At 34.5% G+C, this 20,409-nt stretch overlaps 2 protein-coding genes across 3 annotated transcripts; both read right to left on the bottom strand.

Moving 5' to 3' along the window:
* Window positions 1–3,466: 3,466 nt before the first annotated feature.
* Window positions 3,467–5,864, bottom strand: LOC108990911 (heavy metal-associated isoprenylated plant protein 6). Of its 2 annotated transcripts, none has more exons than XM_018965029.2 (5): window positions 5,730–5,864; window positions 5,459–5,600; window positions 4,974–5,203; window positions 4,651–4,729; window positions 3,467–4,416 (listed from the first exon to the last, which is right to left on the bottom strand). In XM_018965029.2, the coding sequence occupies exons 1-5, from the start codon at window positions 5,736–5,738 to the stop codon at window positions 3,821–3,823; spliced, it is 1,056 nt and encodes a 351-aa protein (XP_018820574.1). In that variant the 5' UTR covers window positions 5,739–5,864; the 3' UTR covers window positions 3,467–3,820. The 2 variants fall into 2 exon arrangements, with proteins under 2 accessions (XP_018820574.1, XP_018820573.1); XM_018965028.2 differs by having other exon boundaries at window positions 3,490–4,416; window positions 5,459–5,603; window positions 5,730–5,852.
* An 11,389-nt stretch (window positions 5,865–17,253) lies between these two features.
* On the bottom strand, window positions 17,254–18,621 carry LOC118348021 (uncharacterized mitochondrial protein AtMg00860-like). Its single transcript, XM_035688746.1, has 3 exons — window positions 18,496–18,621; window positions 18,250–18,396; window positions 17,254–17,547 (listed from the first exon to the last, which is right to left on the bottom strand). The coding sequence occupies exons 1-3, from the start codon at window positions 18,619–18,621 to the stop codon at window positions 17,254–17,256; spliced, it is 567 nt and encodes a 188-aa protein (XP_035544639.1).
* Between the last annotated feature and the right edge of the window lie 1,788 nt (window positions 18,622–20,409).

Here is a 20,409-nt window from a genome sequence, read left to right as displayed (position 1 = left end):
TTTTTTCTTTCACTCTCCTCTTTTTTTGAACTCTCGGCATCATAATTATTTTTTCTCTCTTTTTCTTGAGGTTTCAGCCTCACCCTTATCTTTTCCCTTAGGTGGTTCGATCTTTCCCTTTGTTACAGCTTCATCATTTTTGTCCCACTTTGGTTTCCAAGGAGTACAAGAAATCGAAGTATACCTTGACGTACCCTTTCTTTTCAACTGCCTCTCCACCTTCATAGCCATGTGTACCATATCCTCTACCTCCACATAATGTTGCAACTCAACTACATTGGCTATCTCCCTATTCAATCCACTAAAAAATCTAGCCATCGTGGCCTCCCAATCCTCCACTACATTAGTCCGAATCATACCCACCTCCATCTCCTTATGGTAATCCTCTACACTCCTAGACCCCTGTGTAAGATTTTTGTAGTTTTTGGTAGAGGTCTTTATAGTAGTGGCTAGGTACAAATCTCCGCCTCATGATAGCTTTTAACTCTCTCCAAGTTTCTACAGGCCTCTCAAGATTCCTCCTCCTATTGGTCACTAATTGATCCCACCAAATACTCGCATAATAAGTGAACTTAATTACCACCAACTTCACCTTCTTCTCCTCAGAATAATTATGACAATCAAACATCAACTCTATTCTTTTCTCCCACTCTAAATAAACTTCAGGGTCAGTTCTACCTTAGAAGAATAATATTTTCATTTTGATGCTCTCAATGTTTTTATCTACTCCATCTTGACCCCCTGGCTTTGCCCTAAGTCCTCTCCCACGCCTAATACCTCTATATCTATCTAATCCAACTTCAGATATTAGGCTTCCTCATCCTTACCATACTCTCCATTCTCATACTCATTCTCAATACTAGGCTCACGTCGCCTCCTATCTCTCCCACATTTCATATGTCTAATCATTGCTTCTTGATGATTTATACTATCCCTCACTTCACCCAACACCAAGTTCAACCGCTCAATCTGTTGTTGCATGTCTTGCAACATAAATGATGAGTTATTTGCCATCCACTTTGGTGAAGAGTCACTCCGGTGAGACATTGTAAAGTGCTGCATAAAAGAATGTTAATGGAAAACCTCACGCACTCTCTTATGTGTTTACACTCGAATAATGGTACTCCACTCGTGTTTCACTCTTTATTGGCTTTTTTCCGATAATAGTCTCACACTCTCTTGCATTTTACCTCAATAGTTTTCCCACTCAAGTTCTTTAAGAACTAGTTGAACTAAAATCAAGACAATACAATCTTGTATTATTTCAACCAGTAATATAGATCCAATAAACAAGAACAAGAAATAAGATAGGAATAAAATGACACGAGACTCAAGGAATTTATACAAGAGAAATAGTAATTATAGAACAAGATACCAACTAGAGCTGTATTCAACCCTTTTGAATAATTTTTTTTTTCTCTTTTCCTTTTTCTTCCCTAATTCAATCACAAACAACAATATTCAATTGTGAAAATCAAGTAATTGAATTCAAACACACAAGAATTGACAATGAGAAACAATGAAACGGCACTCCCAATAATTGACAAACTTAAAGATGCAAGAAACACTAGAATTTTTAAACCCTAGGTGATGCAAATTTCAGCCAAACCAAAAACCGTAAGAATTTCGGCAATCTACTTTTCATTTTTTTTTTGGCAACCCTAGAACAATGAAACCTTAGAATTAAAATTAAAGATGCAAGAATTAAAAGATAGAATCAGACTTGATTGAAAACCTGGCTTTGATACCAAATGATATGAACTCGAGAGAATGAAATCTCTTGAACTCACAATCAATTTGAAAACTCCCCAAGAAAGCCAAAATCAAGTAAATTGATGGAGAATCTAGATCCGATGAGAACTTGTTTCAAGAACCTAGATTATATTAAAATCTAGACCCGTTGAAAAACCCATCTCAAGAACCCAAATTACAAGGAAGAACGCCACAAATGTTGTGATTTACCTTTGATAAGTTCAAAAGTTCAATTAAGAACAAGAGGAGTAAAACTCAACATACAATGAATAAATTCATCAAATTTTATAAATTTAGTAAAATGAGACTACAAAGAGTATTTAAACCAAAACATAATTAAAACCCTAGTTAAAATAAATTCCCTTTTACCCAAAATGCCCCTGGATGAACAGCGTCATGGCTACAGTAACGCTACAATAATCTCTTGAAACCCTAGTTTAATAAAATAATAAATTTTCCAACATACCTTTGCATAGGCCCCCTCAAGTCATTCCCGTAATAAATTCAATTATTCTAAACTAATAAAATAAGTGTTTTAAATGAATTAAACAAGTTGAAAGCCTTCAAGTGCCCAAAGCCTTTAAGTCATGTTGTTATTCTCTTCCATAGCTTATCAAATGAAACAAAATTGGATCTTCATCCTTCAAGCCCATCTTGAATATTGGGCTCTTACTAAACTCGTTCCAAATGGATTACATCAATCCTTGCATTGTTTCCTTGATCTTCTTGGCCCTTTACCTTATAATTGGCTCATCTGAAACTTGTAAATGATTTTTAAGACTAGGTCTATGTTGGTGCCCATCACGCTCCTTAAGATCTGACTAGATCTCGTAATCAGTAGTAATGTACAAAGTACTAGACGAAATTTTAGAAAAAACAGAGATGAAGATCCAAGATATCACCATATTATTGCATTAGAGCCATGGAGAAAGAAAAGGATTTGAATCCGAAGGCATAGAGATAGATCCATTGACAAAACCAAGTTTATTCTTTTGCTAAAAGAGCCATCGTCATCGAATGAGACCAGGCATGATAGTTATCACCGATGAGAGGTTAAGTGACCAAAATGACACCAAGACTATCACTAGGGTGAAGAAATAAAAGAGATGTAGCATCCTCTCAAATAAATTTGTGAGATGACATTATGGAAGGAAAAAAACATCTGATACCATGTAAAGATCAAACCCAGCAGAGAAATGGTGAAACCTTAGTAGAGAGAAACACTTGAAGGGTTTGGAATAAAACCTCTATTTTATTAAAAGATCAATTGTGTGTTTATTTGTGTGTAGTACAAAAGTAAAGTGAAGTACATTATTTATAGTCGGTACAAAAAATAATATAGATATGTGACAATCACGTGAACATAAAATAATTCATGATAATATGATCCATCGAATGATTACAATACTGGCTCTACTTGCATAGGTAGCGCTCCCGGGCAAGTCGGTACTTGGTACCACCAACCGACGGCTATTACAATTGGGACAACTAGACAGTGTAATTGGGACAGTGTAATTGGGACAACTAGACAGTATAGTGTCGCAGTTATGACAAGGAGAATGACAATAATGCCTCCACTTGGCCCCCGCACGCACATTCAATATTCAATCAAAACCATCAATGCTTTTTTGCTGCCCCTCATTAGTTAAAACCAAAATTAATTCATCCACCCTTTAAAAAAGACCAAAAAACAAAGAAAGAAACGAACAAAAAATAAATTAACAGGTGGATTCCACGGAGCCAAACATAATAATCAACGTTCCAACTCCACGTATTTTTGACATTACTGGTTGAGCATTAATATATTATATACTTTTTATTACATTCGACTACTCTAAAAAATTAGTACAAAATTTAGAAGATGACAATGACAAAAGAACGACCAACAACCTAACCCAACAACCCAAACCAGCCGGCTACCATACCCATCCATTAAGCTAATTAAAATTCCATAATATTTTTTTTTTTTTTACTTTTCTTGTCTTAGTATACAGTATATACTCCGACTTCGTCTACGGGTTTTGGTTTTTGGAGTTTTGGGGGATCTGGGTTTCGATTGCTATCTCACTCACATGATGGAACAAGCATTGGGATTCTCGTCGCTGAACATCTGCGGCGCATGCATCGGGTGGTTCGCCGGCACCATGTATCCCTGATTTACAACACCGTATCCTTGATGATCCACGTATCCTTGATTCGCATACCCGTGGTTCGCATACTCTTGGTTCGCATACGCATGGTTTACAATCCCATATCCTTGATGATGTTGAACGTCCATCATCGGGTAACTCTGAGCGTACGACGACGATTGTCCCTCTTGCCAGTAGTGCATGGGAGCTCCATATGGGTATCCATGGTACTCCATCTTGCTCACCTCCACCTTTGTCCCACCACCTTCCTCCTTCTTTCCACCGTCGCCGCCTCCTCCTCCTCCAGCTTCTTTCTCTTTCTTGTCGCCACCTCCGCCGGCTTCTTTTTCTTTCTTGTCGCCACCTCCGCCGGCTTCTTTCGCTTTCTTATCTCCGCCTTCGTCTTTCTTGGGCGGGACGACCTCGATGTTCCTTTTGAGCTTCTCTTTGAGGTAGGCAACCAATTCCTTCACGTCCATCGTGCCCTTCGCCGTCACCAGATCCTTCCCCGCATCTACCTCCACCTTCTCAACTCCTGCATCCGCATCAATTGAAATAAATTGGTAAATGTCATTCATTGTAGCTAGCCAATCATCTGGGTGTTCCAGAATATTTTAGCCCTCAACGGAAAGAGTAGAAAAATATTATTTATTTTTTAAAATTAACAAATAAAATTGGAGTTTGGTGAGTTTGCATCACTATAACCGACCAAAAAAAAAATTGTTTACAAAAATTATTGAATAATTAAAAGGGTTTGGTGATATCTCACCGTTGAACTTCTGTATGATCTTCTTTATTTTATGGATGCAACCTTCACAATGCAGTCGGATCTTCATAACCACAGAACTCTGGACCCACATGAGAAAAATCGCTCATAAAATTAGTTCACAAAATCAGATTTGAATAATAACAACTTATCTCAAGACTCCCCTCGTCGGCCCTCGTTGGTAACCAAATTAATTAATTAATTAATCTTTTCACATATCAGCCCCACGCGAGCTAAAGTGCACCGTGTGTGCAAAGCCATGGCATAGCTGGCAACGGCGCATGTTAACGAGAGGCCGGTTGTGAAGCGCAGGTTAGAGAGTGTACCTCTTTGGGGGGTTTCTTCTCCTCCTTCTTCTCTTCCTTCTTCTCCTCCTTCTTCTCCGATTTCTCCTCCGGCTTCTTATCCCCACCGCCATCTTTCTTTGGCTGCGGAGAGACGAGCTCCACCTTCTTCTTTGTTTTCTGCTCCAGCCTCTCCTTGATGGCCGCGGGGTCCGGTTTCCCCGTTACCGTCAATTTGTTTGCCGCACAATCTGTCTTCACATCTTCAACACCTGTTGACATAGATCATCATCAACAACAACGCAATGAGGAACAACTTATGCCTAGAATTTGGAAACAAAAACAAATCATGCTGAATTTGTTGAGAATCGTAACAGGAACAATTCTCTGTTTCAATTCAGCGTTGAAATTTTTTAGAGAGAACGATGAGAGAGGATCCACTCCACAGTTCATATAGTGAAGATCGGATTACAATTAAATTAGCAAAACCACATAATGTCATTAAAGTCATGGATTTCCATGTATACCATCGAGACCACGAACAGCTCTTCTGACTTTCTTGGCGCAGCCCTCGCAATGCATTTCCATCTTGAAAACGGCGGTGGCTTTGCCATCGTCTTTCTTGTCGGCGGGCTTCTTCTCCCCCTCATTCTTCTCTCCTTGAACTTTCTGCTTTTCCCAATCAAAGAGGAAAAAGAAAGTTAAAAAAAAAGACAACGTTAGTCAAACAGAACATAACACAATACGGAAACCCCATGAATAATCGAAGAGCTGAAGCTAGAGAGACTTGAGACAGACCTCACCCATTGGCGATAATCAGAATGACAAAAACTCAATTAATTATTCGACCGACGTAGAGATCTGCTAGAAGGATCGTTTGAAGAGTAGCAATGGAGGACGGAGTTGAGATTTATAAGAGGCTCGGTTGCGGGTCATATCCACGAGGGACCGCCTATGTATGTATATATCATGTGTGGGTGGAATGATGGATGTATGATGTATGTATGCTTATGGGGAATGTGATTAATTAATGGGGATGGTGAGAAACTCAGCAGTGGTGTGCGGTGTGTTGGGAACTGCCGTCGAAGTAGACTAATGGTTGTCCAGAAACGACGGCATCGTCAGCGCTGGCGTGTCTTGTAAAATGACCGTACAACCCCTTACTGTCTAACCCATTATAATTTAAGAATTTATTATTTAAATTGTGTTAAGATGTTAAATTGAAATGATAAAATATTATTAAAATATTATTTTTTAATATTATTATTATTTTAAAATTTAAAAAAATTAAATTATTTATTATATTTTATATTAAAATTAAAAAAAAATAAAATAAATTGAAATAAATATGATAACCAAACGCACCAGACTCATACTATGTATTTCGGTATCACGTTCTGTACCGTATAGTGTATATGGTTTGATTAAGAAAGAGGTTAATCGGGAAAATCAGTGTTTGAGTTTCCTAAAACCTTTACGTAGGAAGTCAAAAACTAATTGAAAAATAAAATAAATAAAGATTATTAAACTAAAAAAGAAACTATTGACTAATTAAAAAAATAGTTAATTATCTATTTGAAAAACAATATTTATTTAGTTACGGGGAGGCTTTTAAACACAAAAACCTGAAAAAGTTTTTACGGTATATCGTGTACGGTCCATAAAAGCCTCTCGTGTGTTACTATTTACTATTTAAAAATGTCAAGAATATAATTAATAGAAATAATATTTATATTAATAAAAAATAAATAAATTTAAAATTTAAGTGAAAAATTATTTTATTAACTGTGACCTCCACTATTTTTTTAAATGAAATACACAAAAACTACACAGTTTAAGATTGTATATAATATTATCTATTAATTAATTGGTTAGACTTTGATTTAACTCAAATAGGGGTTGATTGCAAAAAATTCTAAACATAAGGATTTAGATTGTGTTTGGATGTTGAAGTGAATTGAGTTGAATTGAGTTGAGATGATAAAATATTATTTTTTAATATTATTATTATTTTGAAATTTGAAAAAGTTGAATTGTTTATTATATTTTGTATTGAGATTTGAAAAAGTTGTAATGATGAGTTTGCTAAATTCGAAAAGATAGGGAATTTGTGAAAACATAGGAACTTATATTATAACTTATATTTAAAAATAGTATTTACGTAAGAACTTTAATTGCATGATATTTTGAATTGTGAAATATTTGCTCCTTAAAAAAGTTATAAAAGAACTATCTTTTTTTTTTTATATATATATATAAATAAATTTTAAAAGAACTATCTTATAAATATACATGGCTTGACATGATATATTACATTATAATTTTAAGACGATACATTATATTACGTCACATTAATTATAAAATATTTTTATAATTATATTTTATAAACCTTATCTTTTTATCATAATATAAGAATACTAGGTTATAAATATTTAAATATTAGTGAGTATCTAATACCTTTGGTCATAGCATTAACATTTGATTAATTATCTCAATTTTTAAAATTTGACTAATATAAAAGTTTTTTACTTTTAACCAATCACTCAAAACTTAAAGTTTAAATCAGATTAGTTATCATACTCTCTATAATAATAAAATATTATTATTATTATTTTATTATTACTAATATTTATTTAATTAAATTATATAGATGAACATTACTTATATTATAATTTGTTATAAGATAAAATTATTGCATTATTTTGTACTTTATAAGTAATTAATAAAAAATTTATTCATATTATTATTTTACAAAAATATAATTAATAATAAGAAAATATATCGTAATTCTAGAAATGAAGTTACACTAAAAGGAGAGAAAAGAGAAACACAAAAAATATTAAAATAAAAATACTATATTTCTCTTCATATATAATTCTAGAAATAAAGTTATTGTAGCTTATCTTTTAAATAAATTGCGTTAATCTAATTCAATACAGCAGAAATTTAGTAGACATTTTTTCGAAATATTACTTTTACCGATATCTGTCAGTGCTCTAATAATGCATGGTAAGTCAAAAAGAACGTATTATCGATCATTGCTACGAGGGTACTGTCAATAATGGTAGCAGCTCAACTAGCAATCGGTGGGCACGGACAATAACTCTTACCCACTACACTACATAATCACTAACACACCAACAAGGGAGTTGGTTAGGTGATTATAAAATCAACCATCTTTCCATAATGATCATGAACAAGCATCTGGAAATATTCTTTCGCTTCGATTCTTTCGTTTAGAGAAACTTCATGAAATCCGTCTATTCTACGACTGTATATAATATTATTTTTTAGATATTTTAGATTAAAATGATGTGGTCAGGTTTAGTCGGCATTAACCACAAAAAATAAATTAAAATAAAATTTGGTGCCTACGTACTGTTGATGGAGTTATATCTCTATCTTGTACATTTCTTCGGAGCATGTATACCAATACTTTTTGTTACTCTTTTTCTCAAACATGCGCAAAGACAGGATAGACTGATCTACGATGCGGCTGGGGGCTGGCTTCATCCGGGCCGAGAACTCACCCATCACAAACAAATACGCGGTGCTTTGCATCGATCCCCCCCTGATCATGCATATTATTCAGCTCTCTGGCCAATTTAGACCAAAAAGAAAGAAAACAAAAAGAAGAAAGCAGGATTGGGGTTGAGGCTGATTTCCAGATGGAGTCACGTATTCTATAATAGGAGTTTTTATCAAGTTGCGTATGCAGGGTCACCATTTTGGGACCATCTCCCAAGCAATCATTTGTACCGACGCGGAAAAAGCTCCCCACCATACCACCATATAGAGCTCAGCTTACTCCATTTTCTTATCTCTTTACTTGCATTGGCAGCTTCACACGCAACACTCTCATTTTTGGATTGAGCAATGATAGCCATACTACTCATTTACATTTTTTCAACAATTTTTTAATAAAATAATATTTTTCAAAGTTTGAACACATCAAATCAAAATTAAAATTAAAATAAATATTTAAAAAAATATTATTTTATTAGAAAGTTATAGAAAAATTGTAGAATAGTAGGGAGGATATCTTTTCTCTTTTGGATTCTAAGGAGAAAGAAATTTTGGTATGGAGAAATGTGATGTACTATCAGCTTTAATCTCATTTGTTATATATGGTTTGATGTATGATCGATGGATCTCCTGACATTACGTGCATCGGAAAAGTTGTATTTGAAGTGACCTTACATGTTTGTGGGTTTATGAGCCTTAACACTGTTAAACATAATCGTAACTACTAATTATGGTAAAAGATTTTATTTTATAGAGTTATCAAGTATTTTTGCATACCAAGATATTTGATTTTCACAATATTTATTTATATAATTTTACGAAAATTTTATTTTGTCCATTCAACTTATCCACTCATTTTGACACCTTACGTATTTTAATTTTTTTTTACTTAATAATTAAGGAATTTGCTATTAATGTATTGATATATATATTTTTATATTTTTTAAAAAATATTTTAAAATGATAATAAATATGAATAAAAATTGAAAATATGATTTTGATCTAGCGGTCACTTGCAGCGGGCTACTATGAGGAGCAGAGTAGCACCGCTCTAATTTTATTATAAGTATCTTATAGATTCTGGCAGAACAGTTGGAAGCGTGGTTAAGGAGAGGTTTGGATAGTGAGTTGAGACGAAATGAGTTGAAATGAAAATTGAATAAAATATTATTAGAATTTTATTTTTTAGTATTATTATTATTTTAGAATTTGAAAAAAGTTAAATTTTTTATTATATTTTGTGTAAAATTTAAAAAAATTATAATTATTAGATAAAATGATATGAGATGAATTAAAAAAAATTTGTATCAAAATCTCCATGATCCTACTCACATTGGATCTAGTTTATGCTTTATATTCAATTTAGCGTGAATAACAAAAAAATTGTCGTGAAAGTTATCATCTCTCATTTTCTTTTGAGTTATTTTATCCTGAAGTCGATATATAGAGTATATCATTCACATCATTTAAATAGTAAAGATTTAAATTTTAAAACTTATCTTTCAAATCAAATTATGTCATATAAACACTTTATTAAATGTGTTATTCACACTGACTTATAAATAAAATAAAAAAAATTCTTTTTATCATCTCAGTTTTTATTTTATTCTAAACTCTATCATGGTATTAGGGCCTTTCATTAATGTCATGCTTGATCTTAACTAGTCATTTAGATTTAACTTTCGAAATTAGTAGAGGGTAATTGACAATGAGTGGGGAATATTTGTTTTTACTCGATTGGTTTTACCTATCTCAAAGAACTTTCGCTGTCGTTCAATCATATATATGTCGATTAGCCCAATTGTTCTGTGCATCTTCGTTAGCCCAATTGTTCTTAGTCGTTGTGCGCATGGTATAAATCCCCATGACTATTTTTGTTGGCGTTTTGTTTTTAGTCCTATATCTCATCGATGTCATATTTTGCCTTATCATGTTGACTCAATTTTTTGGTTTATTGTTAGCATTTTTGTTGATTTTGGCCAATTATTAACTCTTTGTTGGCCACGACTCTATCGTTTGTTTTTAGAAAACATATCATATTATTTCATCTCATCTCATCTCATCTAATCATTACAATTTTTCTAACTTTCAATATAAAATAAAATAAACAATTCAATTTTTTTAAATCTCAAAACAAAAATAATGAGCGCTTATTTGATATTCTAATTATCAGGCTAAAATATTTTTCACCTTAAATTAAGAATTTGACAAATTTGATTAGGATAATTATCAAATAATTTGAATTTTACAATATTTACTTTATTTCATTTCTAAATAGAGACATATTGATATGATTGTATTCAATTTATTGCGAAACAATAAAAATGTAGTCCTCAAATGTTGTCTCCCCCATTCTCATTCTCTTTGTCAATTTGAATTTCTAATATATTGTAAGTTCTATCAAACATATATAATTAAAAAAAAATGTTCTATCAAACAATATCTTATATTGAACTTCATTGAGATGCTTAATTTACACATATCACTAATGTTACCAATCCGTACAGATTCTACATAATCCAAATTACGTCCTCTCCGAGATCTTTTGAAGGATGAGATAAGATGAGATGATAATTTTTTGAAGAGTAGTAAGATAGTTTGTGAAGAGTAGTGAGATAATTTGAATTAAATATTTTTAACATTTTAGAAAATAAGAGAGAAAAAGTTGAATAAAAATATTATGAAGTTAAATTATTGTTAGAATATAATTTTATTATATTATTTTTGTTTGTGAATTTGAAAATTTTGAATTATTTTTTATTTTTTGTTTAAAAATTTAAAAAAATTGTAATGATTAATTTAAAAAATATTTATATTTGAACTATGTTTAAAAAGTAGATGAAATAAAATAAATAGAAATTTAGGATAAGATTTATTTCCCAACAAGTGCGAGGAAACTTGGAAGAGGAGAGTGCACGACTTCCAGGCTAAGGGGGAAGGTTGAAACATATCTACACTGCTCTTTGTTCTATTAATGTGTCTTTGTGGGGACCTTTGGCTAAAAAGGCTTGATATTTTGCTTTGGAAGAAAAGCTACCGTGGCCTTAGGGTTGGAGGACCATACTGCCAAGTGGCCATGGTCGATGTATAGGTGCATAAAAAAGGTTCATGTGCAGGAAGTTTCATGCACCACAAAAAGTATAAGTGAAGTGAACGGGGGACCATATATATAAATATATATATATTTATATATAAATATATATATATTTATATATATATATATATATATATATATATATAAGAGTCACGAGATAAACATCTTGTGCATGTGTAGTTAAAGATTAGAATCTAAGTATGGACAACGTGAGCCACGTTTACTTTTGATACCCATTTGCTTAGCAATCATGAACGAATGCATGGGATTCATTTTTGTCAATGCTTGGAGTGAATTGGGTCCTAAAGGGACAAATTCTATAATTCTTAGCCAAAAAATTTGTAATTTTAATATAGAGGTTATTAAAAGAATAATATTACAAATTACATTTTTATCCTATTTTCATTTCATTATATAAAATACGTCACGTTTCATCACTATCAAATTATCCTTTATTCTTTAAAAAAAATTAAAAATTAATGAATAATCACGATTTATTGTAATGAAATAAAAGTAGATGAAAATGTAACGAGTTTCGGACGGAACCAAAGGACGAAAAGCCAACACTTAAAAAATGGTTTTCATTACCTCTCACGAGACTTGTGTTGTTTTCCTTTTCCATATGTTAGCTAACCGACATCAAGCCGCGTATACAATCCGAACTTCCCTTTTTTTTCTTATTTGGAGATGAGCAATTCAATTCAAAGAGAGGTACAATATTCAGTCGCAAAACCAAGGGTCTATTCCTCACTTTGCTGTGGTCTTCCTCTTTAGTCTTCTTGAATATATACTCCTATATATATATATATATATAGAATAATACTATATACATTTATAGAGTGTCTAAATATCGTACAGTCATTTTAAAAAAGAACATGAGGTCCATTACTGAGAAATTAATTTTTTTCATGTAAATTCCGTATTTATTTATTTTTTTTGAAGTGACTGCGCGATACTTGCACATTTACGATTGCAACTATCATTTCTTATATATATATATATATATATCCAAATAAAAGAAAACAGAAAATTAAGATAAAAGAGTAGATTAATTAAACAAAAAAGAGACACAAATTCCATTGTCACACACAATAAAAGCCAAAATGTAAACGATATTGGTTAAATGAAAAGCCAAGAGTTTTTTTTTTTTTTTTTTCCTTTTTATAAAAACGAAAACGATTGATTGTGCCTAATAACAATCCCACTCAAATATCTTTAAATTACTAATAAAATAATAATACTAAATAAATAGCAAAGTAAAAATCTCTGGGATGTTATGGTAAATATGTTTTTTCGTATTTAGACGATATAGAATAGACCATGGGCCTAGAAAATCATTTTAGATGACTAAGGATTTTATTGGGCCTAATAAATTGGTTAAAACCCAATTATCCTTTTGAACAAGCGGCCCATATTTAACAGGCAATTGACTAATGGTTTATTTTAAAAAGCCAACAAATATTGTGTTGAGCTCATTTTGGGTCTAAGGCTTCACCTGTTAGGGTTAATTTGTTAAATGATTATAGGCCGAGCTCAAGAAACCTACTAAAACCCATCAGAAGGCCCAAGGCTTGAGCCCAAGAACGAGACCCATGCATGTAGGAGATCATATTAGGGTTGCCGCACATCAATCTCAATCTCACTATCAACTATATATATGTAGACAAGTACTCTAGGTCATGCACAACAGCCACATGTACAAAATCAAGCCCAAGCCCACAAAGAGCCCAGCCATGGAGACCAAAATGGCGCTGTTTCGGTATGTTTTCATGTCCCTTTTACTTTTCTTCTTCCTTGTTAGCCTTCCACCCCATACAACCCCCCACGTCTTTGCAGTTTTTTTTTTCCTCACATCCAAACCTCTCTCAACAGACCCACTCTCAAACTTTCCCTCTTTATGAGTTTTCTTTGTCGTCGTTGGAGCTACGATTTTGTGGGTTCCTGAATTTGTGTCGCCGTCAAGCCTTTACGTCAGAGCAGTTGGTGAACGACGGTAAGCCTTCCTCTCACTCACTCTTTGTTCTCACTCACTCACTCACTCTCTCTCTCTCTCTCTCTCACACACACACACCAATTCTCACTCACAATCTGCTTCACATATCGTTCCTCCCTGTTAACCATTGCCATTCATGATAGTTATCACCATTGCCGGTTACTCTTCATGCCGATAAAGCCCACTCTCTCTCTCTAAGTAATCATGTCTCTTAGGGCAGGTTTGGGGCACAAATAAAACACAAAATTTTCATCTCATCTCATCTCATCATTACACATTTTTCAAATCCCCATACAAAATATAATAAATAATTCAAATTTTTCAAATCACAATATACCTTTTTCAAATCCCAAAATAATAATAATATTAAAACATAATATTTTAAACACTAAAACAAAACACAAAATTCTTATCTCACCCCCCAAACCTACCCTTACTCTCTATGTTCGTCCCTCAGCTCAAGATTTATGTATTTATTTCTTTTTATTTCTTTTCTTTCCATTGAATAGCCATGTGACACCATCTCTGTTCGAGGGTTTTGGTCGACGTCAAACCCTCTCGTTCTAATTTTTACAACACGTCCGACGTTGTTCTAACTCTCACAAACACCCACTTTGATTTTTCCTTTCCCAAAGATCACTTCCTCCCTTCTCCCCATCAAGTGTCGCCACTCCCTCCCTCCCTCCCTTCCCCCTTCTCCCTTCTGATATGTTTTTCTTTGACCTTACCACAGATGTAAAACTGCGGCCTCTGTTATATGGTTGGTATCAACTTCTCTGTCTCTAAGTGCACCCACTTTGGAAGTAAAATAGTTTTTTGTGTGGTCTTTCCTGTGTGCACACTCGGGGCTCCGAGACTAATAAGGGGAAGATTCACTTCTGTTTCTACCTGGTTTGACCACTAAGAATAGCACAACCTTACCATAGGGGTTAAACATAACATTTGTTCTGATATGATGCTTTGATACGATATGATATGAGATGATATGATGATGATGTTTAGTTATGCTATGCCAAATGATTTTTGAATATAAATATTTCTAAACTGTTGCTCTGATATTTTGAGAACATGTTTTGGTTCCGCACTCTAAAATTAAAAATGTTTTGCTTTGCATTCTAAACTCTGTGAAACGGCTCATGTTTACATATTAGTATATGTTCTCTGCTTACTGAATTATTGATAATTCACCCCTTATCTCCACAATATTTTTCAGATAATTGTGATGGCTTAGCTGGGAATCAAGATTAAGAAACATGGGCAGGGTTTAGTTGAGGAAATTTTATTGAGTACCTAAGGGTATTGTAATTATTAGAAGATATTTTCCGTATCTTGGTTTGATTTATTAGGAGATTGATATTATTATGAAGAGTTTGTGGAGTTATTAATTTATCTTGTTAGATTATCTCATTGAGAATCTTGTAGGGGTTGTTTATATGTTTAGTTAAAATAGACGAATTGATGTTTATGGATTATTTGGAAATTATATTTGTATTGTTGTGAAATGATTTTAGGTGACAGGTAGTAATTCTCCGACCCATCCAGGTACGGGGCGTTACCTCCTTTGAGTTCTGGAAACCACCATATTGAGCCATAACGTTGCTGCAATACTGCACATTGACCTGCAGGCATAACTAGTTGCTGTTGCATGCTTCCTTCAATTCCCAGAAAACTTCCCAAGAAACTAACAGATGAGAACAATGAACAAGAGATGAGAAGAAAACCCAAGAAACCACTTCTTGATTCTTGGAAGAGGCTTTTGAGGAACCGCCAACCTCCAAAGATGACTTTCTTTTATTAAGCTTCTAAACAAAGAGTCTTTACAATGAATTCAGACTTTATACTACTAGACTACAATTAAAACACAGTTGTTTATAACACAAAAAATCCCCACAGAACATACATCATTTTCTTCCCTCACCTTAGCTTTTTATAACTCCAAAACACACCATTTCATTAATGCATAATACGCCCCGTTTCGATTTCCTTGCCGTTAATACCGTTACCTTCCACAAAATGCACTGCTTAACTTACTCTTCAAAACACATTGTTTAAAATTCTTTTAACACTACAGAACCCTTCTTTTCAATCCCTTACATTCCTTCCCCCTTTAAGGTCCTTGACCTAAAGGCCTTAAGACTTCCACTCCTCTAAAGAACCTTGCACACAAGTTGTGGATACAGGTCACACAATTTCCAGAGCAACTCCCAAGTACTGTCTTTAATAGGTACCCCTAGCCACTTCACCAATACTTCAGTAGCAACATGGTTTCTTACCCTCTTCATTCTTCTCTCCAAAATCATTTTAGGTTCAGGTTAAACTTCTCCCTGAGAGTTTATAGAAGGAAGTGTAGGTAGTGGCATCACGTACTGACCCAACTTCTTCTTTAAACATGACACATGAAATACAGGATGCATTTTTGAAGAGGAAGGGAGGTTCAGCTTGTAAGCAACTGTCCCAATTTTTCCAAGGATTTGAAAAGGTCCAAAAAAACCTTGGAGTAAGTTTCAAGTTGTGGCGCAAGGAAACTGTCTTCCAAAGATAGCCATATAAAGCTTCAAAACCTGTCTTCCAAAGCCTTAGTCTGCCCATCAAATTGTGGATGATAGGCAAAACTAAAGTTCAATGAAGTGCCTTGTAGCTTAAACAGCTTCTTCCAAAAAGTACTTGTGAAAATAGGATCTCTATCTGATACAATGGATTTGGGCATTCTATGTAATTTAAAAAACCCGAGAGAAAAAGACTTGATTTATCTTACTTGTTGTATATGGATGTGCAAGAGGGAAAAAATGTCTAAATTTAGTGAATCTGTCAACCACTATGAGAATCATAATAAAGCCACTTGAAGGAGGCAACCCTTCAATAAAATCCATGGAAATGTCTAACCATGGTGAAGAGGGAATTGGTAATGCTGCAAAAGTCCAGCTGGATGGACTGTTTCATGCTTACATGTCTGACACACCTCACATTCTCTGACAAGTGATTTTATGTCCTTGCGCATTCCTTCCCAATAAAAACCCATTTTAGCTCTGAACAATTTTTTGTGATAGCTAACATTCCTAGCTTGTAGACCATGATGAATATGATGCAAGAACCTTGGTCTTGAATGGTGAGTCTAAAACCACTACAATTTTCCCTTTCGTCAGTAACAACCCTTGCTGCAAGGTATAGTCATTAGGACCCTCTAGGCCTTGCTGCAATTTTTCATAAATGCCACTAATGGTAGGGCAAAGTTGATTACTTTGTTTAAGCTCCTTGACCCAAACAGAAGTGGGAAAAGTGATTGAGGCTTAAGTAGCTGGTTGTTCTTGAAACTTTCTTGAAAGGGCATCTGCCACTTTATTCACCTTGCCCCTTTTATAGTCAATAGTGAAATCATAGCCTATTAGCTTGGATAACCAATTTTGTTGAGTTTTTGTGCCAACTCTTTGCTCTAGCAAATACTTAAGTGCTTGTAGATCAACCTTTACCTTAAAAACTCATCCCAAAAGATAAGCTCTCCATTTACTTACAGTAGAAACAAGAGCTTATAACTCTTTTCCATAAGTCGACAACAACAATACTTTACCCTTTAAGGCCTTACTGTAAAATGCAATAGGCTAGCCCTCTTGCATAAACACAGCCCCCAACCCTACTCCAGAAGCATCACACTTAATTGTGAAGCTTTTAGAGAAGTCAGGCAGCCTAAGAATTGGAGGATTAGTAACAACCTCTTAAAACTGTTGAAAAGCCTGAGATGTAGCTATAGTCCAACGGAAGGAATTCTTCTTAAGCAAAACTGTTAATGGGGCAACAATGGTTCCATAATTCCTTATAAATTTCTTGTAGTATCCAGTGAGGCTTAGGAAATGTCTCAAAGCTTTCAAGGAATTTGGAATGGGCCATTCAACCATGGATACAATCTTAGAAGGATTAGCCTTGACTCCACAACCAGAAATGACATGGCCCAAGTAATCTACTTCGTGCATTGCTAATTTACACTTTGACATGTTTGCATACAAATTGTGCTGCTTTAATACCTCTAAAATTGATCTTAGATGTGAGACATGATCCACCAAAGTTCTGTTGTAAATCAAAATGTCATAAAAAAAAAAAAACCAATATAAACCTCCTTAAGAAAGGTTTGAACATATCGTTCATCAATCCTTGGAAGGTACTAGGGGCATTAGTAAGCCCAAAAGGCATTACTAAGAACTCATAGTGCCACTCATGAATTCTGAAAGCTATTTTCTCAATATCCTCTTCCTTCACTCAAATCTGTTGATAACCATATCTCAAGTCCAACTTTGAGAAAATTTTTGCCCTAAATAATTCATCAAGTAACTCATCATTGACAGTTATGGGGAATTTGTCCTTGATGGTTACCTGATTTAGTGCACAATAGTCTATGCACATTCTCCACGATCCTTCTGATTTTATAACAAGAAGCACTAGTGATGAAAAGGGACTTTGACTGGGCCTCACTACACCAGATTTCAGCAAATCTTGGACAATATTTTCTGCCTCACTTTTTTTATAGTGATGGTATTTGTAAGGCCTCATTGAAATTGGGCTAGGACCCTCTTTCAGTGGAATTTAGTGATCAAAAGATCCGGTTGGAGGTAACCCAACAAGTTTTGCAAATACTCAGCCGCTTCCTTAACCTGACTTCTAGGCTTTTCTCCTTGCTCTTCACTCACCAACTATAAAAACCAACCTTGATGTCTTACCAAAGAAGACTTCAAACTACTCTCTCCACTCTGAACTTTTAACCCATCAGACTTCATTCCACACAAAGTGACCCTGGAATGCCCAACTACAAAACTCATTGACATAGAATTGAAATCCCAATTAATGGGCCCCAAGGCTTTCAACCACTGAACCCCCAAGACAATGTCATAGCCACCTAAAGTCAGAATATGGAAAGGAATTCTGAATCTGGAGTCTTGAATTTTTATGAATTCTTCACATCTAACCTTGATAAGCAATCTGTCACCATTACCCACTCTAACTTGTAACTTTGAGTCATCATGAACCTTCAACTTTGCTGCCTGCACCACTAAGGGATCTAGGAAGTTATGTGTACTTCCTGAATCCACCATGATCTCAACTACACAACTCCCTATCCTTCAAAGTAATCTCATTGCATTATTATTAGAACACCCTGATATTGCATGAATGGATACCTCTAACCCTTCTTCTTTTACTACTAACTCTTCTCTCCCTACAACAGCTTCTTCCACGACTTCCTCAACTTCTAAAGTTTTATTAAGAGTGTACTCTACTTGCAACAGGTACACTTTTGGACTCTTACACACATGTGCAGGGTTCTATTTTTCATCACAATGGTAGCATGTCTTTTTTCTTTTTCTTTTCTCATCCACTTGAGAAGAAAATATTTTCTTAATTGGTAAAGCAGGTTTCTACACCCTACTCCCTTCAACAGTAGATTCATTATGTGTTACAATACCCTTCCATGGCCTCTTAGCAGCTAACAAATACTCTTCTTGGATCTTTGGTAATCCAAAAGCAACATTGAGATTAATAGGATTGAGCATTCAAATTGGTAATCGAATCTCATCCTTTAACCCACTCAAAAGCAGCTCAATTTATGCCTCTGAAACAATCCTTTCAACCTATTAGACAAAGCCTCAAATTGAGCTTTATACACAGTTACAAAGGATGATTGCTTGAGGTGTGTCAATGCCTCAATTGGGTCATCATAAGCTGTTGGCCCAAATCTTACTTGCAATGCCTTTACAAATGAATCTCATCCATTAAAAACACCACAATCAATGACATCTTGATACCATATGAGAGCTTTTCCCTCCAAACCATAGTTAATCCCAACCGATTGTTGTTACGTGCTTCTTTCAATTCCCATAAAACTTCCCAAGAAACTAACAAATAAGAACAATGAACAAGAGATGAGAAGAAAACCCAAGAATCCACTTCTTGATTCTTGAAAGAGGCTTTCGAGGAACCTCCAACCTCCAAAGACGACTTCCTTTTATTAAGCTTTTGAATAAAGAGTCTCTACAATGAATTCAAAATTTATACTACTAGACTATAAGTAAAATGCAGTTGTTTATTACACACAAAATCCCCACAGAACATACATCATTTTCTTCTCAGACGTCAGCTTCTTATAACTCCAAAATGCACTATTTCATTAATGCATAAAACATCCTGTTTTGATTTCCTTGTCGTGAATATCGTTACCTTTAGGCCTGTGCATAAAGGGCCTTAGCCCGATCCGTCTGAGATACCCAATTTGCCCAACTCGAACAAACACGAGTTCATTAGATCAAAATTTAATAGTGGGTTTTAAACAATACAACCCATCGAACCCGTCAAAACTGAGCAATTTCTCAAGTCTCTTCTCCCCACTGTGGAAACCCTAGTCACTGTCACTGTTCTCTGTTGTCGTTTGCCATCACCGTCCTCTAACGAAGAACCCGTCCACTTGACCCCGGCTTAACCTCTCTTACTTAAACCTCACTTGCCCCCGATTTCTGATTCCACCCCACTAGCAAAGAACTTGTCCGACTCTCGACTTCGATCAAGAGTTCTACTGCTTCGTTTCAGTCACTTAAGTAGACAGAAAATTTTGCTTTCATTATTTCTGGCTCAGCCTATTGCTTCTCTTCCATCCACATTACAGGTTACTCTCTCTTACTCTCTCTCTCTCTTGCTTAACTCTTGATCTTTGGAAAGTCATGAATTTTCTCTCTGATTGGGTGATATCCCGATCTTGTTGCTCTCTCTGTGGATGGTTGATTTTGCGGATCCTTCTGGGTCCCTTCCAGTTTTCCTTGAAAATTACGAACCTCAAACTTTTTCCCTTTGGAACTTCTGATAGCCTCCCATTTTATTTTGTTGTGGACCGG

Source organism: Juglans regia, chromosome 3 (assembly GCF_001411555.2).
Source record: "Juglans regia cultivar Chandler chromosome 3, Walnut 2.0, whole genome shotgun sequence".
Classification (NCBI taxonomy): domain Eukaryota; kingdom Viridiplantae; phylum Streptophyta; class Magnoliopsida; order Fagales; family Juglandaceae; genus Juglans; species Juglans regia.
This window is presented reverse-complemented; position numbering and strand designations above follow the sequence as displayed.